This window comes from Mustela erminea, chromosome 12 (genome assembly GCF_009829155.1).
Source record: "Mustela erminea isolate mMusErm1 chromosome 12, mMusErm1.Pri, whole genome shotgun sequence".
Lineage (NCBI taxonomy): Eukaryota > Metazoa > Chordata > Mammalia > Carnivora > Mustelidae > Mustela > Mustela erminea.
In genome coordinates this window covers 32,923,301-32,950,128 of record NC_045625.1, presented here as the reverse complement: position 1 = coordinate 32,950,128, position 26,828 = coordinate 32,923,301, and the positions used below count along the sequence as shown (strand labels likewise).

The 26,828-nt window shown below is 39.4% G+C and overlaps 1 protein-coding gene across 4 annotated transcripts in view; it reads left to right on the top strand.

Moving 5' to 3' along the window:
• Positions 1-26,742, top strand: part of NCBP1 (nuclear cap binding protein subunit 1) — a 41,088-nt gene extending 14,346 nt beyond the window's left edge. For 3 of the 4 annotated variants that reach the window (XM_032306617.1, XM_032306619.1, XM_032306618.1), the window contains 17 exons: positions 618-687; positions 1,592-1,807; positions 5,462-5,559; positions 6,325-6,388; positions 7,979-8,089; positions 8,869-8,933; positions 10,380-10,442; positions 10,698-10,772; positions 12,923-13,026; positions 15,025-15,147; positions 16,328-16,430; positions 17,248-17,341; positions 18,041-18,144; positions 20,304-20,418; positions 24,331-24,459; positions 25,220-25,333; positions 26,213-26,742. In XM_032306617.1, coding sequence (XP_032162508.1) covers positions 618-687; positions 1,592-1,807; positions 5,462-5,559; positions 6,325-6,388; positions 7,979-8,089; positions 8,869-8,933; positions 10,380-10,442; positions 10,698-10,772; positions 12,923-13,026; positions 15,025-15,147; positions 16,328-16,430; positions 17,248-17,341; positions 18,041-18,144; positions 20,304-20,418; positions 24,331-24,459; positions 25,220-25,333; positions 26,213-26,326 — 1,762 coding nt within the window. In that variant the 3' untranslated portion in view covers positions 26,327-26,742. The remainder of the gene's footprint in view (positions 1-617; positions 688-1,591; positions 1,808-5,461; positions 5,560-6,324; positions 6,389-7,978; positions 8,090-8,868; positions 8,934-10,379; positions 10,443-10,697; positions 10,773-12,922; positions 13,027-15,024; positions 15,148-16,327; positions 16,431-17,247; positions 17,342-18,040; positions 18,145-20,303; positions 20,419-24,330; positions 24,460-25,219; positions 25,334-26,212) is intronic. The other variant, XM_032306620.1, reaches the window with a different exon arrangement.
• Positions 26,743-26,828: the final 86 nt, after the last annotated feature.

Sequence of the window (26,828 nt, the reverse complement as noted above, 5' to 3'; positions counted from 1 at the left end):
AGCCCAAGCAGGGGAGAAGAGGCTCCCCACTGAGCAGGGAGCCTGATATAGGACTCGATCCCAGCACACTGGGATCATGACCTGAGCCCAAGGCAGACCCTTAACCAGCTTAGCCACCCAGGCGTCCGTGCCTCATTCTTTTTTAACAGCTATAGACTATTCCACTCTTTTAACATACCATAATTTAACAAGTCCCTTGTTAGTAGACATTTAGGTTATTTCCAGTCTTTTGGTATTATAAACAGTGCTTCAGTGAATATCCTTTTGTATGTGTCTTCATGTATGTAAGATAATATTGGAGAGTGGGAGTTTTTAGAAAAGGCATTGCTGGGTTGAAGTGTCTTAACAATCTTAATTTTGATAGACTTAGTCAGGAGACTTCCAGATCTCCTCTAAAGAGATGATAACAATTAACCCTCTGCCAGCAGTGTTTGAAATTGTGTGCTTGCCCACATTTCAGCAATATACATGATCAAAATTTTTGTTATCTGCCAATCTGATAGGTAAAAATGTTACTTTACTGCTTTAATTTGCATTTTATTAAATAATTATGAAGCAACTGAACATCTTTCTGTGTTGTTAGAAACCTAAGTGTAGATTTTTATTTTTATGTTTAGAAGACGCCAAAAGACACATGTGCCCATGTTACAGGTATGGACGGCTGAGAAACCACACCCACAAGAAGAGGTGAGTGGATTCTCAGCGTCTCAGGATACAAGCACAGCCAGCTCTTGAGCAGATTCTTATCTCTGACGTTGTCAGATCACTCCGTTTATATACATTAGCTTGTTTTCCACATATCATATCAGGGGTCCAGCTCCTCATAGCTCTAGGTGTATAGTGGGTTTTTTTTTTAAGATTTTATTTATTTGAGAGAGAAAACATGTGCAGGGGCAGGGGTTGGGGTCAGTCAGGGAGTGTCGGCAGTCGGAGAGGGAGAGACAATCTCCAGCAGACTCCGTGCTTAGCATGGAGCGCAACATGGGGCTTGATCCCCCAAACTCAAGATCATGACCTGAGCTGAAATCAAGAGTCAGACACTTCAACTGACTGAGCTATGCAGGTGCCCCTGGCATATAGTGCATTTTTAATAAGTGTTAGAATGTAATCAAAGCATTCCCTGTTCTGTATGATTCCAGTTACAGTTATTTTTTTTTTAATTATTTATTTATTTGACACAGAGAGAGATCACAAGTAGGCAGAGAGGCAGGCAGAAAGAGAGAGGGAAGCAGGCTCCCCGCTGAGCAGAGAGCCCAATGCAGGGCTCGATCCCAGCACCCTGGGATCATGACCTGAGCCGAAGGTAGAGACTTAACCCACTGAGCCACCCAGGCACCCCAGTTAGTTATTTTTTATTTAAATGCCCTGTTTGAAAATGGAAGTGGTCACAGCCTCAGACAGGTAGACTTTATAAAGTAATTAAAAACAAAAACTTAGCACCGTTCCTCTGTACTGTATTTAATTGCGAACAAGCTTACTCTTGTATCCTGTCTTTTATAAGGTAATGGTTTTTGGTTTACGTAGTCATAATGTTAATTTTTATGTACCTCCAAATATATATATTAATTATTAAAAATTAATCTGTCTTTAGTATTTAGATTGCCTGTGGGCCCAGATTCAGAAATTGAAAAAGGATCGCTGGCAGGAGCGGCACATCCTAAGACCTTATCTTGCCTTTGACAGCATCCTCTGTGAAGCACTGCAGCACAACCTGCCTCCTTTTACGCCACCTCCTCACACGGAAGACTCCGTGTACCCGATGCCACGGGTCATCTTCCGAATGTTTGATTACACGGATGATCCCGAGGTATGTGACCAACTGTAAGTTCCTGTCAGAGGGCTTGTACTGCATTGTACTTGTGGCCTACTCTTGTCTGAATAATGCCTGTGATACATTTTAATTTCGAGTGGTTTATTATCAGAGAGGACCAACAGCAGTGAAGTTAGCAGTTTAATTTAGTGAATGGTATCTCCTCATTATGCAAGAAATTCTGCTCAGCGTGTGCAAGTAGATTGAGAGTACAGTGTACAGTAGGTTCTGCGGCCAGACTGGTCTGGGTTTTATTTTTATTTATTTATTTATTTTAACTTTTTTTTTTTTTTTTTTTTTTAGTATTTTATTTATTCATTTGAGAGAGAAGGAGAGAGACAGAGCACAAGCAGGGGGAGAGGCAGAGGGAGAGAGAAGCAGACTCTGCTGAGCAGGGAGCCTGACATGGGGCTCGATCCCATGGAGATTCCATGGAAATCCCATGGACGTGGAAATCATGACCGGAGCCAAAGGCAGATGCCCAACCATCTCAGCCACACAAGTGTGAGTTTGACTCACAGGTGTGAGTCAAACCAGCCACATTGGTTTGAGATTTAATCCTGTTTAGTTAGATCCTAGCTGTATGATCTTGATTGAGTGAGTTACTTTCTTCTCTGCCTTTGTTTCATAATGGAATAATAATAAAAGTATGTTCTAATAAAGTTTTAATGAGGATTGAATTACTAAAGCATAAAATGCATAGAACGGTATGTGACATGAGTGCTCAATAATTTTAGCTATTATTAATAAGACTTTTTTTAAGAAAGATACCCAAGTTTTAGGGGGGGATTGGTTTTTGTTTATTGGTTTTGGTGGCTTTTTTGTTTATTGGTTTTGTTGTTCTTTGGGCCTTTTTTTGGTTTCTTAAGATTTTATCCATTTGAGAGAGAAAGCAGAGCCAGGGGTGTGGGGGTAGGGGCAGAGGGAGAGGGAGAAGCAGGCTTCCCACTGAGCAGGGAGCCTGATGTCAGGCTCGGTCCTAGGACTCCAGGATCACTACCTGAGCCAAAGGCAGACTCAACTGACTGAGCCACCCATGCACCCCCCCCAAAATACCCAATTTTTGAGATTATCTATCTCTCTCTAACTCTCACAGCTTGTCTTATTATTTGTACTATGTAATTGTTTTTTTTAAATATTATGAAATATTTTTAGGGGCCCTGGGTGGCTCAGTCATCTAAGCATCCAACTCTTGATTTCAGGCTTAGCTCACGATCTCAGGGTCCTGGGATGAAGCCCCATGAGGCTCTGTGCTGAGTGAGCATGGAGTCTGCTTGGGATTCTCTCTCTCTCTCCCTCTGCCCCTTCCTCTCCCCCACATTCATTCATTCTCTCTCTTAAGTAAATAAATCTTAAAATATTTTAGAAATATTTTTAATTTAAAAACCTCAAAGATGAGTATAAGCTGACTATAGTTTTTAAATATACATATTCTTTATTATGAAGCCAAGGTGTTAACAGCTATGACACTTCACCAATTAAGAAAATGTATGATTTTTTTTTTTTAAAGATTTTATTTATTTGACAGAGAGAGATCACAAGTAGGCATAGAGGCAGGCAGAGAGAGAGAGAGGAGGAAGCAGGCTCCCTGCTGAGCAGAGGGCCCGACACGGGACTCGATCCCAGGACCCTGAGATCATGACCTGAGCCGAAGGCAGCGGCTTAACCCACTGAGCCACCCAGGCGCCCAAGAAAATGTATGATTTTGATATTAACGTTTGGTATAAAATTTCACATTTTATTTTATATTTTCACATTTATATGTATTTTTTACTTATTTTATTATAATATTGTGTTATATTTATTTATTTTTATTATATTTATATTTTCACATTTTATTTCATATCTTTGCATTTGAATGACTGGCTTAACTTGAACATTCCAGCAGCAAGCATGGCGAAGACTGGATCAGTTCTGCTAAAGTACCGTACCCATTGCTTAGTACATCCTAGTCAGCAGAGAGTAGGGTTTCTCAGCCTTGGCACAGTTGACATTTGGAGCTGGAGAATTCTTTGTGGTGGGGGGCTGTCCAGTGACTGTAGGATGCTTAGCAGCACCCCTGGCCTCTACCAGCAGCCTGTAGAGGGAAAATGTCAGATGTGACAACCACAACTCTTTTTTTTTTTTTTTTTAAAGATTTTATTTATTTATTTGACAGAGAGAGAGATCACAAGTAGGCAGAGAGGCAGGCAGAGAGAGAGAGGAGGAAGCAGGTTCCCTGCTGAGCAGAGAGCCGATATGGGACTCGATCCCAGGATCCTGAGATCATGACCTGAGCCGAAGGCAGCGGCTTAACCCACTGAGCCACCCAGGCGCCCGACAACCACAACTCTTACCAGAGATTTCCACGTGATCCCTGAGGGCAAAATTATTCCATTTTGAGAACCAGTATTGCCATCTGAGATCAAACATGGCATTTTCTTCCTTGTGTTTTCTCTTTTCTGTTGTACCGTAAATTGCTTTTGGGCAGTGAAAATTTAGTATATGTATAACTGGTCTCAGAGTAAAACACTGTCAGATAATCAGTTGTATTTACAGAATTATCAGTTTGCTACCCACTTTACTATACTGCATATATAGTGAAATGCTTTTAGTTGACATTATGTAATGGTCTAATTAGGGATATCTAATTGGAATCTAATATATGTTTAAGATGGCTAGAATCTTTGTAGTTAGGCACTTGTTTGTACAAGAGAAACTAGAATAGAACCTCAAAATGTTTTTCTCTTAATTGATGTTGCTTGTGTATTTCTACTTAATTTTTAAGTAATGTATACTTAATTGGTATTGCCTCTCTAATGTGGCCATATTCCTTTGCCAGAAGAGTATAAACATATAAAAGATTTATCCCCCTAAAAATGAAAAGGATTTGGTTCTTTTGTTTTGGTCTTTGAAAAAAATGTTTATTAGTAAAAATTAAAATTAATAGAGATTAAAAGTCTATAAGAGTAATAAAGTAAAAATAAAACTCTTTGAACCTATTTGTTATGCATATACCTTAAAAAAGAATAATAAACATGCAGGTAACGTTTTTTAACCATTTTCTTAATCAATATAATATGGCTGTCTTTTTTTTTTTTTTAAAGATTTTATGTATTATAGAGAAAGCACAAGTAAAGGGGGAAGGGCAGAGGGAGAGGGAGAGGCAGGCTCCCCACTGAGCAGGGAGCTGATGCAAGGCTCGATCCCAGAACTTGGAAATCATGACCTGAGCCAAAGACAGGCGCTTAACTGACTGAGCTACCCCAGGTGTCCTGAGTATGGCTGTCTTTCAATGCAATATATGACTTTTTATGTCTATACAGTAATTGAAATAAAAATTTTTCCTCTTTCCGTATTTATTATAGAAGTTAATCTACCTCGTGGTTTAAAAAAATCAAACCATATAGAGCTAATAATATGAACTCTTTGGTTTGAGATGGATGATGATGGTACGGTGTCCGGAGCCCTAGCAGAAGTGCTGCAACTGCCATTCTAATTGTATTCGATAGAAGTGACTATGATGGGGATAGGAGTTTTCACACTTCTGAACTTTTATCTTTAACACCCAGTAGTTTCTTGATCATAATAAGCTCTCAAATATTTGTTGGATAAATGAAAGGCAGTATCTTTTTCTAGGTTTGTAGTATATACATTTGGTTTTCTTTCCAGGGTCCTGTAATGCCAGGGAGTCATTCAGTTGAAAGATTTGTTATAGAAGAGAATCTTCACTGCATCATTAAGTCCCACTGGAAGGAAAGGAAAACTTGGTAAGATTTCATGGTAACTTTTTGAGTGGAGAAAAAGTAGCAGTTTTGATTTGGTAAAATATATGTTAAGAGTGTAAGAAAAACTTCCTCTCTTCTGATGCCCTGTCTTGCTAAATAAGACCAATCTCTAAAGACACTTCTTTGCTTTTCCACGGCCTTTCACACTCAAACACTATCTCTCTGGCTGCTTCATAACACTGTGGTGCTTTATAGTAATGTGCACATGATAGCTTTTGTGTGTGGATATTTGACATCTGCTATGGACAGACTAACTGGAATCAACTGGTTTTGGTATAAATGCTATGAGAGTAAAAGAATATTAATAGCTTTCTAGCATTTAGATATCATGCTTTGGAAAAGTTTATTTTTAGTGTTTCCTTGAGCCTTGGAAAGTTTTGGTTTAGATTTTAAGATGGAAAGGTGAAAGATTTTTAGTATTTTTGGAGTGGTCTACCCTATTAACACTTTCAAAGTTAGTAGATTTGAATATACTCTTTTTGATCTTTCAAGGATTTGGGGCTGCATTAAAGAGTTTCCTTGTGATAAACAAAGTAATGTGTGCTGTAATTAAGTGAAGTACGAAATCTAGAGCATTTCAGGAAAGATTTCTTTTCCTTAAATCCAAATGCGCTGCTTTTAGAGTTGCCTGTTTGAGATACATATATATAGAGATACCTATCTATCTATCTATCTATATATATATATATATAGATATTTTTTGTATCTTTGTATACTTATTAAACCTCACTTACATTTTTTTTGTAGCGCTGCACAGCTGGTGAGCTATCCAGGGAAGAACAAGATCCCCTTGAACTACCATATAGTTGAGGTATGCATTCCACATGGAGCATGTTTCTAAATTTCAGAATCTTTCTGCTGATTTTAAAGTGTAAAGGACTCTTGGCTTTTTTTTTTCCCTTGCAACTTGTCAGGTACTGAAAAGTAACACAGGAGCAAGGAAATTGCTGTTGGTTTTGGTGCTCTGTTAGCCATGTTAGTAAAGTGAAAAGAGGTGGTTGAACCAAATGGAATTTTGTGTTGCCCATAAATTATATAGTATGTCTTCATTCATGGATAGTGTAAGTTACCTCCAGTCCTGTCAGTACATTGTGTCCACTTCTCAGATGTATAATTGGCTTGAATACTTTAAAATATTATATTATTGGGGTGCCTGGGTGGCTCAGTCGGTTAAGCACCTGCCTTATGGCTCACATCATGATCCCAGAGTCCTGGGATCAAGCCCCATATCAGGCTTCCTGCTCAGCACGGAGCCTGCTTCTCCCTCTCCCTGTGCCACTCCCTCTGCTTGTGTCCTCTCTCTGTAAAATAAATAAATAAAATATTTTTAAAAAATAAATAAAATATTGTATTATCTTAAGCAAATAACTTATCCTTAATTGTGCTTATCTGGCCTGTTATTGCTAGCATACTCTTTACTAGTATATTCTCTGTATCACAAGGTAGGGATAAGTATGAATATTTATTCCTAGAAATCAAAAAAGCCCATTGTTTTTGGAAGTAAGAAGAAGAAATTATGCTTTTGACCCCATATTAGGTCATGCAGAAGAAGGGTGATAGTAGTAGTAGAGTTGAACACCTTGTAGAGATTTCTGTTCTAAAAAACAGTGTTTTCACTTGACATATGTGTGAGTCAGATTGTTGATTGCATTATTCCTTTGTGTTAAAATACTCATGAAAGTGAGCATAGTTATGATATATTACAGATTGACTTTTTATTCATAATGCATTTGTGTGCTTTCTTAGAAATATTGCATTTGTCCTGTCTTTATACAACTTGAGGGTATGTTTAGACTATGAACCTGACTCACTGACACATCTCTTGAAATGCAAAATATAAGTCATGTTTTCAAATCTGCAAAACATGTAAAAATTCATCAGAATGAACTACAGAGAGATGGCAGTGAAAAGAAAGAATGCAGACCAGGCTTTAGACTCTAGATAGGTGGTCCATGAATTATATAGGGAGGGTAGAAACAAGTTTCTGAACAACAATCTTGGCAAAGAAATCTTGACTGCCAAAGAGATGGCCAGGTACCAGTTTTTAAGTAGCAGCCTGGAATATCCTCAGTTCCTGTTCTCAAAAATCTAGTGAGAGTTTTTACTCTTCTAGGAATGACACCCTGATGGACCACCTGCCTGAATCACCTCTGATACTTCCAGAGTTGGAATTTAATTGCACAGTTCTTTGGCAGTATCAAATAAGCATTAATTTTTGCCTATTCTTATTTGATTGAGTTACAGAAAGACGAAATTTTCATTTTGTAATTATTTTTTAAGTAATTATTTTTTCATTATGAATGCCATGGAGTTAGAGTTTACGTTTAGAATGTTGAGGTCTTTCTGATGAAAGTACAAAGGTCCTGGTTGAATTGAGTTCTGACTCATGATTCTTTTGTAGGTGATCTTTGCAGAGCTGTTTCAGCTGCCAGCTCCCCCGCACATTGATGTGATGTACACAACGCTGCTCATCGAGCTGTGCAAACTTCAGCCCGGCTCTCTTCCCCAAGTTGTATCCTTCTCTTTGCTTTTAAACTTACTCTCTTTGGCCTGGTTTTAAAAGATTATTAAATATTTCTTACTGTGGGTTTAAATCACTTCATGGAAAGTTTGGCCATTTCTTCAAAAGTTAAACATATGTTTAAACATACATTAAACACAATCAAGCCATTCCATTCTTAGGAATTTACCTAACGGAAATGAAAGCACATTACGCTACATTAATGTCCATAGAAACATTAATGGGCATTAATGTTCATAGAAACTTTATAATAACCCCAAATGGGACAACCCAAATATCCATCAGTACATGAGTGAATGTACACATTTGTCATAGCTACACAATGGAATACTACTTAGGAATAAAAGGAGCAAATTTTTGGTGCAGGCAACAGTTTGAATGAATTGCAAATAGAAGTTGCCAAATAAGAATTTATACTATATGATTTCATTTATGCAGAATTCTAGAAAATGCAAAGTGACCCGGTGACAGCAGACCACTATTTGCTTGCAGACACAGGGGAGGAGGGGAAGAAAGGACTACAAAGGAGCCTGGGGAGAGTTTAGAGGAGAGGTGATGGAAATATTCACTGTGTTTATTTTATGGGTGTATGCAGTTCCGATTTATTGTACATCATTGGTAACTCAGATGTTTTTTTAAAAAATCAATTATATGAAAAGATGCTCAGCATTATTAGTCATTATACAGACTTCTAAGAAATCTTGTTTTTTTTATCACAACTTATTTTGAAAGAGGATGGAGAGTAGTTTTCCTTATCCTCAAATTCACAGCTTGCACAGGCAACTGAAATGTTATACATGCGTTTGGACACGATGAACACTACATGTGTGGACAGGTACAGTAACTGCCTTATTTCCTCTACTGATGGATAGCAGCTTCTACTCCCTGTACGTACAAAAAATTTTGGTCAGTAAAACATTTGCCTTTTTAGAAGTTCTAAGTTGATTTTTCTTTCTTGCCTCCCCCAAATAATCTTCTGTATAGTAATAAAACTCATAATGTAACATTATGCTTTCTAGTACAGCTTTCAGTATGAAATGATGGCCATGCTGAGGTTTTAATTTCATTCATTGTTTACTTGTTTGGTGCTTTGGTATAATTATACTTTTTCCTTTGTAACTGGACATGAAAGCTTTTAAAATGGGCTTTATATTAACTATCACCTATGCAGAAGCAGAATCTAATACTGTATATTTGTTATGTATAAATATATTATTTTTGTTTGTAGATAGTATCTGCTTCTAAAATAGTTTCTGCATAACTAGACCTCGAAAACTCAGTTTATATAAAAGACCATATTGGACTGTTAGAGGAGTAGTAATCACATGCCTCACTGCCTTTGGGGGAGGCCTGTATACCACCTTTATCCCTCGGTGCTCTTTCTTACCTCTGTCAGTTTCCCAGATCAGATCAGGACAGGTCCTGAACATTTCCCAGTCACCATGATCTTTCATTCCATTGTTCAGATTGCATATCTGAACTTATCAGTAAGCACTGTTGTATGTCACACCTATTATCCTGAGTAATTTCAGTGATTGCAATTACATATCTGTAAGGGACATGCTTTAAGAAAGCGTCTTCTGATTTTTTTCTCCCAATCTAATTAATAAAACTAGGAGTTGTGTTGGATATCACATTTATGCCATTTGAAATTCAGCAGATATATATTTGGCTCTTAAAATTTCACAGCATCATACTGTGTATCCTAAGTATACTAGTATACTAAGGTGATTTCTAGCTAGTTAGATCAATATTTTTAGGGGAAAAGAGGGGTATATTTTGTTTGTGGTAAAAAGGGTATAATGTGATGAGAAACTACACTCTGGCTCTGCCACTTGTAAAATGTTTTATATGCGATTCCTTTCATCTTTTTTCTTTTGCCTGTTTCATTGTCAGTGAAATGGGGGGAAATAGTACACTACTTGAAAGTTATTGTGAGATTTCAAATATAGATAGATAGATACACATATACACACATGTGTATATATAGTGCCTGGCACAAAACAGGTACTCACATCTGTTATTTGCTTAAAAAGGATAGTACTATTACAAGGAGTGAAATAGGGGACTGTTATTTTGGGAAGAAGATGAATTTTAGGATTTATAGAGAAAAGGCTAAGTGACAGCAGAAGATACAGCTTTGGTAGGGGCATATGCTTTTCATTTAACCCTATAAAGTAGGGTTTTATTTGTCTGAAGGATTATATAAGTTCCTGTTACAAAGTGCAACCATTCATCCTTTTCCTTCTCCCCCACACCCTCTGCCCACTTCTCTCTATAGGTTTATTAATTGGTTTTCCCATCATCTAAGTAACTTCCAGTTCCGTTGGAGCTGGGAAGATTGGTAAGTGGTGGTATGTTTTATCGTTCCTTTCGCTGCAGTCTGTCATAATAAAGAAAACTTAATATTTAAAGCTATAACATAAAAGCAATCTCCTACACGGTCTGAAATAATTATTTCTGTTATACGTGTGTGTGTGTGTGTGTGTGTGAAATGAAAGAATTAGTAGGCACAAGGAAATTCATTATGGCTAAGTACACATTAGGTGTAAGTGCAGATTATGTGTAAGGGCTTATAAAACTACCATTTTCTCATTAGGTCAGATTGTCTTACTCAAGATCCTGAAAGTCCCAAACCAAAGTTTGTAAGAGAAGTTCTAGAAAAATGTATGAGGTAAGTTCTTTGTGTTTTCTCCTTAACTTAGTTCTCCTCATTTCTATGGCAGAGGGGGGGAGTGTCTCTTCTTTGCATGTGTGATGTATGTCCAGAATATCATTTTTTGAATCCAAGTACTGCCTCTCTTCCCTTTCAGTCTTTAGTGAAGATTCAGGCTAAAAAAAATTAAGCAGCCATGCCATCTGGATTGTATGTGAATTAGGCCAATATTTTTTTGTCAAATGTACTTTGAAATAATTTCATATTTTAGGAAAGTTGCCAAAATAGTGCAAAGAACATTGTATCCTGTTCATTTAGATTCCCTAGTTGTTAACACTTCACACTTGTTCACATGTTCACTGCTTTTTCCCTTCTCTGTGTGTACACACCCATCACGTTGGTCTTTTTCTGAACCTTCTGAAGACAAGCTGCAGAGGTGATGGCCCTTTGCCCTTTAAGAATCCATTGTATCTTTCCCCCAAACAAAGACACTTCTACATGGCCAGCATGCAGTCCTCCAGATTAGGAAACCGGCTGTAGTGTAGGAATACGGCCACCCAGCCCACAGACAAAACCTTGCCAACCCATCACCATAATGTCTTTGCCTTTACTGGGCCAGAATCCCATCAGGAGCACATGAGTAGCAATTAGTTGTCATTCCCTTCATGTTCCTCACTTGACCAGTTACTCTTTCCTGTCTTTCATGTTTTAAAAGAATCTAGGCCTTTCTTTCTTGAGTTGCCCTCACGTGTGTTCCTGACCAGACTCAGGACTTGCATCGTTGGTAGTGTTCCTCATGCATCACATCGAGGGCCACATGAGCCCCACCCCTGGAAATGTTAACCTTGGGCACTGGTCGTGTCAGTGGCTGCCACACTTCTCCACCTTAAATTCACCATTATTCCCTTTGTGATTGATTAATATTTTGTGGGAGATATCCTGAGATCATACTCCTATTCTGTTCTGTATCAGATGTCTACTGACAGCTACTTTTATCTGCCACCACTGTGATGACTGCCAAGTAATGATTCTTTTTCCATTTTTTCCCAACATTTATTAGTTGGTATTCTCCTGTAAGAAGGTAGTATCCTTTTTCACCCATATATTTATTTAGTCCTGTGTTTATATATCCAATAGGGACTAATGGATTTCTGTTTTCTTCAGTGAGTTATAATATAATCTCTTGCTGTCATTAATAATTTTGATGCCTAAATTGCCCCTGATTTGTTTACTGCGGAGTCTCTTGTGCCTCCTGTGTCCTTTTTTTTTTTCCCCCCTCTTAACGTCCCCCTCCATTCATTAAGCATTTCCTTATTTGGCATAAGCTGTACCAGGCTCAACTTGTGTTTCCTTACCCCTCCCCTGGAATCATCTAGTCACAGAGCCCAAGTTTTTTGTTTCTGTTTTTGATTTTTTTAAGATTTTATTTATTTGAGAGAGAGCACACACATGCACGCGTGAGCACGCACAAGCAAGGGGGAGGGGCAGAGGGAGCGGAACAAGCAGACTCGACCCCAACATAGGGCTCAATCCCAGGACCCTAAGCTCATGACCTAAGGCAAAATCAAGAGTCTGACACTCAACCAACTGAGCCACCCAGGCACCCCGCATGGAGCCCAAGTTCTTAATAGTGAAGTATAGTATTTAGGAACCAAGATCTGGACACTTACTGTGCTCATTGTTCTTGGGATGGACAAAGATAGTATATACATTTATGCACACACACACAACTTTTTATATTGACTAAGGTGTGTGTATCCCTCCAACTCTACTTCATTTTTTTCTAGCCTTTCCTTTGCCATAATTTGTAAATACCTTCTCAGGCAGTAGAAAACTTGGCTCCCACTAGCCTTGATAATACATTTATTTGCTGCAGTATAATCAGTGTTTCCATCATGGAGACTCCCCTCTCCCCACCCTACCCCAGTACCACTCCACTTCCTTGGTCACCAGGCTTCCCCTCACTGTGAACCAGTAAGTTTTGAAGAAGGCCTGAGTTTCAGTATGCTGTCATAGACAAAAGCTTAAAGGACTTGTTTTCCCCTTTGGCTTCTTGGCTGTCAGCTGAGTCCAGGGTGTTGGAGATGGGACTTTTCTTGGTAAATTGGAGGTTACCAAATAATGGAACTGATGAACAGTATTTCCTGAGGCTCTTATTTGTATTATAGGTTGTCTTATCATCAGCGTATATTAGATATTGTTCCTCCTACCTTCTCAGCTCTATGTCCTGCAAACCCAACCTGCATTTACAAGTACGGAGATGAAAGTAGCAGTAAGTAATAGAATACAATTCATCCCGTTGTCTTTTTTAAACATACTGATACCAGTATTCTCTGAAGTCAGTTATTTAAGGTAGAAAAAGTGAACTTTCTCTTTTCTTGGGTTTATATTTTGTCTGTTTGAAATACTAGTTGCTGTTTGTTTGCCCTGTCATCATTTTAAAGATTCATGGTTTACTTATTGGCTTGTAAGTTTTTTTCCTTAATATTTTTTATAATGTTATATCCATGAGATTATCTTAAATATGGTGCTAAGTATAGCGAGTTGAATGTAGAGCCAGAACTTATTAAAATGAGTGTATCTGTCACGGTGGTAGAGATTATCTGAATTGATTAGCGTGTGGTACCCGTTCAGGTGTGGGAACACAGGTGCACATTGACTGTATTTTGACCAGCAACATGCCTCTAGAAGTCAGTTCTTAAATACAGTTTTCTTACTTTTTGGTTACCTCATGTCTGAGATTACGCTGTGAGTCAGAGCGCCTATACTGTGATATGCCATTTTGTGCCTTATGCTTAAGGAAGGTAAGGTTTGCATTGGTGATCGCTGGTAGAGAGTTGGGTGCGGAGTCTTCGCAGATGGCACTGCACATGGCTCCTCTGTGAGCCTCCCACTTCATGGTGTGTGGCAGTTCCTACATCTTGAAACTTACTCCCCTCCTTTGCCTTCTCCTGCGCCCCTCGTTCTCCACCTCCACCTCACACTACACCTGTTTTCCTTAAAGTGAACTCTGTTGGTCCCAATGCTGAGTACATTTCCTTTGCCACTATGCCACTTAATCCTTGAGGCAGCTCTGAGAATTAGTGTGTTTATTATACCAATTTTACAATGAAGAATCTGTTCAGAGAGGTGAAGCCAGAGTGAAATGGCTTCTGAGTGGTAGAGCCCCAACTCACATCCATCCCTACTAACCAAGCCACTTTGACTCATCCCACTTTGCTTTCCTGCCAGAGCAAAGTTAATGCGGCAGCACACGCATGTGTGGAGTTCTGAGCTCTGCCTTATACTGGCCAGAGAACCATAAGGTAGTCTTTGATAGCAAGAGCTCAAACTTCCGTTGAATGTTGAGCTTTCTTTTTTCCCCATAGAAGCAGCTAAGCCTAATAGTTAAAGCCCTCCTAACAGTTGTCTCTACTGTGCCATTTGTCACTTCTTCCCAAGTGGACTCCTGCTCCAGCCAGGCCACTTCCTCTTTTATTTATTCTGGTCTCATGGTTCTCGGTTTTGCCTTTATTTGTGCCATTAACCTCAGTCTGGAAAGCCCTTTCTCTCTTTAGTTCCTGTACTTTCTCTAGGGTCTGGCCCAAGCTCCTCTCCAAAGAATACTAACCTTTATCAAGCCAGTTTTGTGTTGCTCTCGCTACTATTTTTGTGACTGCCTTGGTTCTCCAGTACAATGTCGACCCTTTAGTGTTGGAATTTTCTGTTTCTCCACTATTTTCTCTCCCACTTCCAAAGAAAAGCTACACAGCACATGTGACCTATTGTAACTGACTTCATTCAAAATGCTTAGCAACTCCTGTTCTATGTCAGGATTGTCATTTTATTTGTTACCCCTTTGTCAGCCTTATGTTAAGATTTGCAGTTGCCCTAGTGATGCCATACAGTATATATTAGTGCAAATTTTATACAATTAAGGACTCAACAGATAACTAATAGTATTAAATACATGGAGTCACAGCCTGTGAGCATCTGGCTTATACAGATGCAAGTGTATGGCCTCAGCAAAAGACAAAAGCAAAAAACCTATCAAACTGACGGCCTTCCCCTGTTCAGACTCAAACTTATTTGTCACTGTCTTAGGGAAAAGGAGGAAGAAGGGGCACTAACCAAAATGAGAGGAATACATCGAGTCTCAGATGTTTGGCTTAATAAAAGCCTAGGGATTTGAGGACTGTCAAAGGACAGTCATGGAAGTTTCTTAGTTATTTAACTATTTACAAGAACAGTCTTAAAACTTGATCTACCCTCTTCCCCATTCTGTGCTTAGATTCTCTTCCTGGACACTCAGTTGCCCTCTGTTTAGCTGTTGCCTTTAAAAGTAAAGCAACCAATGATGAAATCTTCAGCATTCTGAAAGATGTGCCAAATCCTAACCAGGAGGATGATGACGGTAAGAGGACTGAGTACTTCTTCAGGGGCGCTGTGCCCAGGCCGGCTCACAGCATAGAAAGAAGGCAGAATGTGAGCTCCTCTGAATTTTCAACAGCTGCTCCTAACCAAAGGCCTGCTCAGTGTCTGCGGTTCCTAGAACCCAGCTACTTTCTCCATTACGTAAAGTGAGACCTCACTTCCCTATGACAGCTAATGTTCAGTTTAGAAACTAAACACAACATAAAATATGCTGCTACCATTTAGAAATTTTTAAACATTTCCCGTTTCACTTTAGAGAGGTTCCTGAATGGGAGGACTTGGTGAATTATAAAGTTGAGTTTTTCACCAGTTTTTAAACAATTATAATAAGAATGTTCAACACATACTGAGTAGGTACCATGTAATTCCAACCCTAACCCTAGGTTTTTCTCTGGGCAAGAGTGGCAAAATAGGCAAAAAGATCTGTAAGTTTACCTGAATCAGTAAATGAACAAGTCAAAAAATGATGAGAGGGACTTGCCTTATCATTTATTAAAAGATATCATGAAAACTGCAGTAGCTAGAATAATGTGATACTGGCACCAGAAGAGACAAATCAGTAAAACAGGTAAAAAGCCTACTAGGACAACTAGGTGACATTTCGGGGAAAAATTTTTGTTAGATATTTACATAAGGACCCATGCATAGTAAATGATTTAATCAAAATAAAACATGAATGGCCCTTGGGTTACTTACTATTAGGATTTTGTTTGGATTTTTATAAGAAATTTGTATTATGATAGAAGATATAATTAGAAAGCAGATGTTGAAATGATGGTCGTGAATTCAGACGTTGTCAGACATCTTAAGACAGATTTAACTTAAGTGTTTACTGAATTTTTTATTAATATATTATTTTGCCACCATACAGAGAGATATGTACAAAGTTTATGTTGTATCTGTAAAAGAAATGGATCATATAAAAGAATTAGGGAAACAATCCCAAAAAACTAAGAATTAAGATTATGCTTAGTTTTATATTTTGAGAATTTGAAATCAGCAGTGATCTTTTATTGTTTCATCGGTATGCAGAGAAATGACTGACGCATCTGACTTAATGCCTGAATGTGAGCATGCCATCCATCTAGCACTCTAGGTGACGGACCAAGGACTTGCTATACTTAAATTTTCTAGCTTTCTTACTGTGGAATATTTTTCAGATGAAGGATTCAGCTTTAACCCTTTGAAAATCGAGGTCTTTGTACAGACTCTGCTACACTTGGCAGCCAAATCATTCAGCCACTCCTTTAGTGCTCTTGCAAAGTAAGTGCAACAAGAACACGTACTCTATTTTGAGGGTTCGGAACGTTGCTTGGTGTACACCAGTGGTATAGTAATTTTTAGCTAAAATTGTTGAACATGAAGATCTTAATAGTATCATCACATACTTCAATACAGTGGTTCTGGTTTGTAGTACTAACATCCTGTTTGGCTCCTGTCAGTCCGTATGGACAGTTTGCTATATACATGGCAGGTACCTATTTTCAGGTAGACTTTTAGAGAAACTAGTGAGAAACCTGGGTCCATAGGACAATCCTGTATATCGTCAAGAAGCTCCCACCCTGTCTAAACATCTTCCTAGAGGAAGGTAAGCAGAAATCGAGCCAGCTACATTTTGGGGAGTGACCCAAAAGTTGGTACTGAAGACAGAGCTTTCTAACTCCTCAGACAATGCAGAAGCAGGAAGAACATACAGATACTTCTCCAGCTGAGCAGAGAAACTGGGCTGCTCAACCATCTCAACTTCACGTCTCTATTGCAGGGTTCCCCCAGAAAGTGCAGGCAGGATACTTCACCTGAGTTTGGAGACGGTTCGTTAGCACTCACCTAGTCTTAGATACACAGTTAACTATAGTCCTTGGCTAACAGTGGTGTATCGAAAATCTAGGATTTGTGGCAAACTTCATACAAACCATAAATTCCTAATCATACCCTTTATTTCCTTAATGGTTAACATTCAGTTATTTTGTATTTATGTATTACACTGTAAATTGAGTAGCATCAAAAAAACTTTGAAAAACTTAAAATCCTTAATGAATAAGTTTTTATGTGGTATTTTTTTTACCCCCACTGTCAAAAGGTTTCATGAAGTCTTCAAAACCCTAGCTGAGAGTGATGAAGGAAAGTTACATGTTCTGAGAGTTATGTTTGAGGTCTGGAGGAACCATCCACAGGTAAAAATTCTAATTAGACATGTTGAGGCTCTGATTGTATAGGTATAAAAATAAGGCAATTAATACCGTTGTTTTAAAACATGAAATTTGAGTCTGTTTTTTTAAGGCTGTAGAAATCATGGTATTTGATTCATTCATTCAAGAGCAAGTATATGATTTGGTTTTGGACTATAATATCTCAGCACATTTTTTAAATATGTAGTAAGAATGCTTGTTGTTTAGAAGAGTCTAACACTTGGGTAAGGAAATAGCTGTCAAGTCTACCCAATTTCTACAAACAAGCTCCGGATTTCTCAAAACTCAAGTTACTGTTTTCATACTATAGGTTTTAAAGAGGCATTAAAATAAATTGAATATATTGACACTTTTTTTATAATAAAACATCCTTAGATTTTTTAATTTAATGATTCAGCTGAGTTTATATATTTTGGTATTCTCTAATATTTTCAAAAAATTTTAGGTGTTACCACTAACAGTTTTTCTTTTTGCTCCATTTTTATTGGCATTATAGTTCTCTTGCTGTCTTATAGTAAGTACCGGAGCCAAGCATAAAGCAGAATAAAGCTTAAGACCCAGTGATCAAACTGATCTGTTCCATAACCACTGAAAATGAATTTCAGACTTTGTATTTTGGTTTTGTAGCATGGGCGGGATTCCATATAAGTGTGATTTACCCTAGTAGCTGTTTTCTCATTGTAGATGATTGCTGTACTAGTAGATAAGATGATCCGTACACAGATTGTTGACTGTGCTGCAGTGGCAAATTGGATCTTCTCTTCAGAACTATCTCGAGACTTTACTAGGTAAGTGTGGATTATTTTACAAAGTTTGTATTCTTTAAGAATTGACTTATATTTGGTCTCATACATGAGCTCCAAATTCTGGCTTAGACATCATTAATGTACCGATGGTCCAATCTGGTAGGACTGGGCTTGGCAAAAGATTCCTGGACAGTGTGAATACACAGCCAGGCAGTTTTGCAGTGTCTCTTAAGGACACACATGTAAATCAAATCAGGACCCAGCCAGACAAGTAGAATTGCTGATAAAGGATCCAGACTTGGTAGGGAAGACCAGGTTGTGTGTCAGGGTCTGAGCTAGACAGTGGGATATAGGGAAGGGTTCCAGCGCAACTGGGGACCTGAATGTATTCCAGGAGCTATGCGGAACCAAAGTCAGGTGGAGTAAGGACACATCACAGAGGGACTGAGCAAAGTCTGATGGGCACCTGAGTGCCCGTGGGGAGGGTAGGGTGTCTCACCTCAGTCACAAAAAACCTAGATTTAATGCAGAAGATTCATTCTAGGCCCGTTTGCCCTACAGGAAGAGACTTTTCATTAAGCTTGGTTCTTACTTATGAGGTGAGTTCATAGGCTTTCAAACTGATTGGGACTGGAACAGTAGGAGTTGTCTCAAAACAGGAAATAAAGGAATAGGGCTTATAAAGATCAAAAAATCCACACAGCCTTTATCCTCTTCATTGTATTTGGTATTGCAGAGGACACTGGTCTGAAATGAACTTAATTGTTAGGGTGGAAGGGTTTGATTTAAAGTTACCATATCAGCCAAATTGGCATTCATAAAGGAAGACAATGACATTTCTCGTATTTGCAAACTCTCATAAAATTGATCGCCCAGGTTATTTGGTAGCCATTATCCTCACCCCACACTATAGAGGGGGTTACAGTATCTATATTGTACAAAACAGGAAAGTGCTGCAGAGTGTTTAAGTAGTTTGTCCAAGCAGAGTCAGAGTCAGAATTCAAACACGGGCATTCTTGAATGGGTAACAGGCTCAAAAGCTCCAGCACTTCTTGAACCTAAGCTCAAGGATTCCTAACTCGGCAAAGCATTCCCTACCACCCCTTCCAGAGCTGAAGTATTATGCTCTTACGCCCTGTCCACTAATGCTCTTGACTGGGTTTGATGACTGGCTGATTTATTATCTTGCACTGAAACTGTCCTCATCCAAGTCAAAATGTTTAGAGGGAAGTCCTCTTCTGCGCTTTATCTTGGGGTTAGGAAGAACTAGTTCATAGACAGATATAGTTAAGACATTGCTTCAAAAAATAAACTATTTATACAACAAACGTTTTAAAGCACCTACAAAGTGACCATGCTTGAGCAGTTTGCGGATACAGAACCGGACACGTAAAATTTATCTCATTCTTTTTTTTTTTTTTTTTAAGATTTTATTTATTTATTTGACAGAGAGAAATCACAAGTAGACGGAGAGGCAGGCAGAGAGAGAGGAAGGGAATCAGGCTCCCTGCTGAGCAGAGAGCCCGATGCGGGACTCGATCCCAGGACCCTGAGATCATGACCTGAGCCGAAGGCAGCAGCTTAACCCACTGAGCCACCCAGGCGCCCAATTTATCTCATTCTTGAAAGCCCAGCAGTTGATAGCTATTGTGAACTAGTAAGTTTCTTAAATGTTCCAGAGAATTGGCTGAATATATGCTATAGTTAAGTAGCTTAAAGCATGTGAAATGAGCCTCAGATTAGGTTTCCATTTTGAGACAACTCCAATACATAATGTTTAAATTTAGAAGAGAGAAAATACATTTTTGTTTTTAATATATATATATATTTATATTTATATAAATACATAAAATAAAAAATATATATTTAAAATATATAAATATAAAAAAATATATTTTTCTAGTTTGCCATTTCACTTCATTGAGTACATACACATACCTTTTATGCATTCTAGTAGGGGGTGGAAATAAAAATGACAAGGACCCAGTACTGCCTTCAAAAAGCTTACCTGAGTCTAATGGGTAGAGACAGATGTTTGCACAATTTATAATACAAAAAAGTTTTAAGTATTGCTGGAGAAATAGGACCAATTCTGCCTATTAAGAAGACCTCCAGCATGAGTAGGTTATAAGAGCTAAGAGATCTTATTTTCTCTTAAGTGTACTTGAACATACATTAACTAAACACTGTGTTACTTTAAGATTATTTGTTTGGGAAATCTTGCACTCCACGATTCGTAAGATGAACAAACACGTTCTCAAAATCCAGAAAGAGCTGGAAGAGGCGAAAGAAAAACTCGCAAGGCAACACAAACGGGTAAGTCTTTATGTCAATTCGTAAATGGTCAAAGAAAATATGCCAGAAACTCTTAAAAATATTCAAAGTTCATTACCTTGATAGGAACTTCCTTTTTTTCTGAGGCCAGATTACACAGACTGTTGCAGAAGTAGAGGGAGAGGATGGACCTGGGGGTGTGCTGCTCCCTGCTGCCACACTGTGATGAACCTGGAAGGAAGCCACAAACCTTGACTTTCTCTTGTTCTTTCTGGATCAGCTTGTTTGCCTTCCCAGAGGGGAAGGCAGAGAAGGAAAGAGGACACTTCTATTTCTTCTAATAAGTGGTGCAAGAGGGGACAGGGAGAAGACTGTGTACCTCTTCCCTGTACTGTGGGGAGGGATGGGCCATCATTCCCCAGTTTATAGAGCCCTTCTGATATCCCTAAGTATGGTTCGCCATTTTGGGTGGAAGTAGTGAGCTGCGTTCCACGATTTTACAGAATAGTACTACTAGTATTTTTACTAACAGTATTTTCCAGTGTTGTCGCAGCATATTTACCAGATTGGGTGGAAACAAATTTAATGACTTACATGAACATATAGCAGTTTCAAGTGCTAGTCTCCATGCATACATACATACATACATGTATGTATCACATATAAACGCACATTGACAAACTTAAAATACTGCAAGGTAAATGGTGTCATCCCCATTTTATACATGTCCAAATTGAGGCTCAGAGAACTTAAGTAACTTGCTTAAGCTTGCATGGTTAGTAAATGACACAGCTTAGGATCTGATCCAGGCCTGTCAAGTCTCAGGGCCTTTCCTTTATGTCACACTGTTCTCTAGATCGGTGATGTCCAACACAGTAACTGCTAACTACATGTAACTAAGTTAATTAAAATGAAGAGCGATTTAAAATTCTTCAGTCACCCCAACACCATTTCAAGTGCTCAGTAGTTATGTATGGCTAGTGGCTACTGTGATGGACAGGACAGACTGATGTAACATTTCTCTCCCTACAGAAAGGTCTACCAGGTAGTAGACTTCGATCCTAACCTTGGTGTGCTGTTAGGAAAAAACCAGCATCTACCCAGTTGCCTACAACATAATAAGGCAGACCCCATAATAGGTGCTACATTAGGGACAAAAGCAGAATTCTGTAAAAACAGAGAGGGGCTTTGATAATTTTGCTAAAAAGGGAGAAGACCATCACAGATGGGGCCTTATCAACAGCATGTTATCTAGAAGGAAATAGGCTTTCCAGGGCTGGTGATGCCTGCCTTCTTGCTCAAAGGACCAAAGGACCTTGGTCCGTAAGATCCCTGGAGTTGGGTTCTGGCTCAGCCACCTACTAGCTTTGTGACACTGGGGAAGTCATCTAACCGCTAAATTAAAAAGACAACACCTGTGAATGTTCTGAGTTCTTCAGGGTGAGCTGGAAGGGAGTTGTTCAAGCTTAACAGGGATGTCTTGAGCCTGTCGTTGCCAGCAGAATTTTGAACAGTCTCCTTTGAGTTATTATATGTAGTCGGAGCCATTTCTAAATCATTGCAGGGATGAGCAGGTTCTCAAACTGTATGCAGGCCTGGCAAGCTGTCTCTCTGGGGTTCCTGTTGAAAGGATCATAGAGCAATGTATGGGACTGGAAAGCACAGTTGGTCTTTTCACTGGCCATCAATTTTTTTTTTAATTTTTTATTTTTTATAAACATATTTTTATCCCCAGGGGTACAGGTCTGTGAATTGCCAGGTTTACACACTTCACAGCACTCACCAAAGCACATACCCTCCCCAATGTCCATAACCCCACCCCCCTTCTCCCCATCCCCCTCCCCCCAGCAACCCTCAGTTTGTTTTGTGAGATTTAGAGTCACTTATGGTTTGTCTCCCTCCCAATCCCATCTTGTTTCTTTGATTCTTCTCCTACCCACTTAAGCCCCCATGTTGCATCACCACTTCCTCATATCAGGGAGATTATATGATAGTTTTTCTCCACTTGACTTATTTCGCTAAGCATGATACGCTCTAGTTCTATCCATGTTGTCGCAAATGGCAAGATTTCATTTCTTTTGATGGCTGCATAGTATTCCATTGTGTATATATACCACATCTTCTTTATCCATTCATCTGTTGATGGACATCTAGGTTCTTTCCATAGTTTGGCTATTGTGGACATTGCTGCTATAAACATTTGGGTGCACGTGCCCCTTCGGATCACTATGTTTGTATCTTTAGGGTAAATACCCAGTAGTGCAATTGCTGGGTCATAGGGCAATTCTATTTTCAACATTTTGAGGAACCTCCATGCTGTTTTCCAGAGTGGTTGCACAAGCTTGCGTTCCCACCAACAGTGTAGGAGGGTTCCCCTTTCTCCGCATCCTCGCCAGCATCTGTCATTTCCTGACTTGTTTATTTTAGCCATTCTGACTGGTGTGAGGTGATATCTCATTGTGGTTTTGATTTGTATTTCCCTGATGCCGAGTGATATGGAGCACTTTTTCATGTGTCTGTTGTACTGGCCATCAATTTTGTTGAATGAGCAGTGGCAGAGTTAAAAGACTATGCTATCATTATTTGCAGGTTCTGTTTTTGCAAACTTGCTAAAATTTGTGCCCTCAAAATCTATACTCCTAGTGCTTTCCCAGTCATTCAGACATACAGAGCAGTGAAAAACTCGTGTTGTCCAGTGGGCTTGTTCTCAGATAAGATTGAACAAGGCAGTACGCTGCCTTCTTGTTTCAGGTCTCATGCTATTTTTTTTTTAATTTTATTTATTTATTTGACAGAGAGAGATCACAAGTAGGCAGAGAGGCAGGCAGAGAGAGAGAGGAGAAAGCAGGCTCCCCACTGAGCAGAGAGCCCGATGCGGGGCTCGATCCCAGGACCCTGAGATCACAACCCAAGCCGAAGGCAGCGGCTTAACCCACTGAGCCACCCAGGCGCCCCAGGTCTCATGCTATTTTAAAAAGGTATCCTTTTCAGGGTGTATTTAGTGCCACATCTGAGCTTTTTTTGGTGATTTCACTGTTGAACATGGCCCTGAAGCATAGGGCTGAAATGCTGTCTAGTGTTGCTAAGTGCAGGGAGGCTGTGGTGTGTCTGATGGCAAAAGTACATGGGTCAGATGAGCTTCATTTGGCCGGCAGGGGCAGTGCTGTTCGCCATGAGGTCAGGGTTCAAAATCAACATCCTCATCTTATATCCAGAAAAAGGGAATCCACTGATCTGTCCCTGAGGCTCTTCCATCAAGTGTTCAGGTAACAGCTGTAGTGCTGTGCAGAGCAGCTCAGTTTGTGGATTCGTAAGACATTCTTGTGAGGCTGAAAGCCAGAGAGACCTATGGTCCCATTACTCAGGGTCCGGAAGACGTTCAGTCCTTCTCAGGCAGTGTTTGAGTATAAAGAACTGTGTTTATAATTATTTGTAAAACATATTAAGAGATCTTCAAACAGAAACACACATAAGGTTACATATCGATCAGGTGACAGATACAAGCTACAAGGCTCCCAAGAACCTAACCCTGTCCTTCCCTAAGCAGTGGTTCAGGGTTCACAGCAAATGCATAAACATAATGATGGTGAGTAACAAGAATCTACATTTTCCGTAGAGCTTAATTAAAGCTGTTTTCATTTTGAATGGAAGAAAAATGTGACACACACTTCCTCCCTGAATGGGTTGTCCTATAACTCACTTCTGCTGGGAATGCAGACATGCCCACCTGCTGTCATCCAAGACAGTTGCCCCGAAGTTTCCCTGGCCTGGATAAGTGCCCCAGGACTGTTGGGGTATGTGTGTGCATTTAGGGGAGCAGAGTACTTTCACCTTAGAATACCAGCCTTCAAGTGGCCTCGACCAGACACAAGAACACCCTTGCCCTTCCTTAATGAGGTTTAGTATACTAGAATTCAAAATGGCATTTTCCTTTTGTTCCTGTGCCTCCTGCAGCGAAGTGACGATGATGACAGAAGCAGTGATAGGAAAGATGGGGCTCTGGAGGAACAAATAGAAAGATTGCAGGAAAAAGTGGAATCTGCTCAGAGTGAACAGAAGAACCTCTTCCTCGTCATATTCCAGGTATCTTGGCTTGGGACACTGATAGGTTTAAAAAAAAAATCTAAATATTTCTTTAGATTTCAAAAAAAATTTTTTTTTTCCTAAAGATTTTATTTATTTGACAGAGAAAAATCACAAGTAGATGGAGAGGCAGGCAGAGAGAGAGAGAGGGAAGCAGGCTCCCTTCCGAGCAGAGAGCCCGATGTGGGACTCGATCCCAGGACCCTGAGATCATGACCTGAGCTGAAGGCAGCAGCTTAATCCACTGAGCCACCCAGGCGCCCTTCAAAAATTTTTTAATTGTAAAAATCACTTATAAAACTTTAAAATACAAAAATTTACAAAGGAAGTAAAAGTTCACTACCTGAAGGTAACCATGTGTACCCCCCAGTCTGCGGTGTTCGCCTAGTGTTCTTACAGGACCATTTCTCAGACTGTGCGAGGATGCTTTAAGTACCTCTCTCTATTCAGTTATTCCCAATTGTTGATCATTTTATACCTACATTTCTGATTAGGTCCTTAAAAACAGATGCTGAGAAAAGCATAGTAATCTGGATATTAAAGCTGTTCGTGTACTGAAAAAAAGGATATACTCATGTTAGCACTGGTCTGTGTTTCTAGACTGACAGCATGTATTGACTTAGGGAAGTTGGTGATACACACCACGAAGACCAAGTGGAACAGGAATGCCTTTGAGGTCTCTTGGTCAAAAATGTGATTGTTTTCTGAAGTAGAAAAATGCTTCCTGTAACACTGCTTTAACTTTGTACCCCCTTTCCAGCGTTTTATCATGATCTTGACCGAGCACTTAGTACGATGCGAGACTGATGGGACCAGCGTATTAACCCCGTGGTACAAGAACTGTATAGAGAGGCTCCAGCAGATCTTCTTACAGGTTTGTGGGAAACTCTGGTTAGATAATAACCATCACTGTTCTCAGCCCCAAGAATTTTCCATTTTAAAAAACGGTCAGATTTGTCAGGAGGTTTTGTAGTACCTATAAGGCCCTTTTACTGTCCATTTGTTCCTGCAATGGCTCATCAGAGTATTTAGGTTCGAATGGGTCCTCCAGCACGCCGATTTAGGAATTGCTGTTCTCCACGCCTGTAGAAGTCTCTGTATGTGCGAGTCCTACAGCCACCCAGGCGCCCTCAAAAGATACTCATTTTCTGACCTCCCCCACCCCCCACAGAGCCTCAACAAGTCATAGACTTTCAGTGAGACAGATGAGCTATTTATTTTTGACAGATAAAATGAAGTTTGGGTTTCTTGTTTTGTGGAGTAGTTAGTAGAGAATTAGCCAGTGATCTCTCATGTTTTTGTAAAAGAAAATTTTAAATGTCTAACCAGTAAAAGGAAAATACTGCAAAGTATCTTTTCTCATGTTTCAGCAACCATAGTTTTAATCCTCTTTCCTGGATTGTTTTTAATCTTAGGCCGGTCTCTGTCTGGGCTCCCTTTAAAGAGTCCTACTGTCTTGTCCTCATCAGTAGGGGCCCAGCTGCGTCTGGAAGGCTGCTCTGAAGCATGAATTATGTTTACATTCAAATCCAGTTCTGGCTACTTTGTTTCTAAGTTATTGAACATTCTCCCTGCCTTTTTTTTTTTTTTTTCCTCTACATTTTCTTAACATTGGAGCTTTTCAGGAGCCCATCCTTCCTATCAAGTATAACCACTTTTTTTCTCTTACCCCTTCCCATTCGTTCCACAACAGGAACAGGCTGCTCAAGTGGTCTTTTTCCTGACCTAAACCTCCCCTTTTCTGTGTCCACAGCATCACCAAATAATCCAGCAATACATGGTGACCCTGGAGAACCTGCTCTTCACTGCCGAGTTAGACCCGCATATCCTGGCTGTGTTCCAGCAGTTCTGTGCCCTACAGGCCTAAGGGTCCTTTTATTCCCTTGTCAAGATTTTTTAAAAATATCTCAAAATAATTTGTCTTATTTTTTGATGGTTTGAATGCTTGCTTTCTTGTAGCATCCTTTCACTTATTAAAGGGGGGGGAGGGAGGAGGACGTTGAAGAATAGAGCATTGGTTACCTTCGATGGCCCCTACAAAGCGAAAATTCCCGACTATGTGACAATGACCATAGGTTGTATTATATATGTGACAGATACAACTTTTCTGGTATTTTTTTTTTCCTTAAGGCACAAAAGATAAGTGATTTAAGGTATGTGAACACTAGAGGTCCAGCTTACAAAGTAGTATATAGAACTGGTGGGTTTACTATCAAGTAGCGTAGCTTTTCACAGCTCATGGATAACCTGATATGGCTGAAATAAAACTAAATGTTTTTTAAACTTCGGTATTTCATGATTTATCTCAGTCTACTTAAAAATCGCTTTCTTATTGAAGTTGTACTTCCCTCACTTAGAATTCTTTCTCT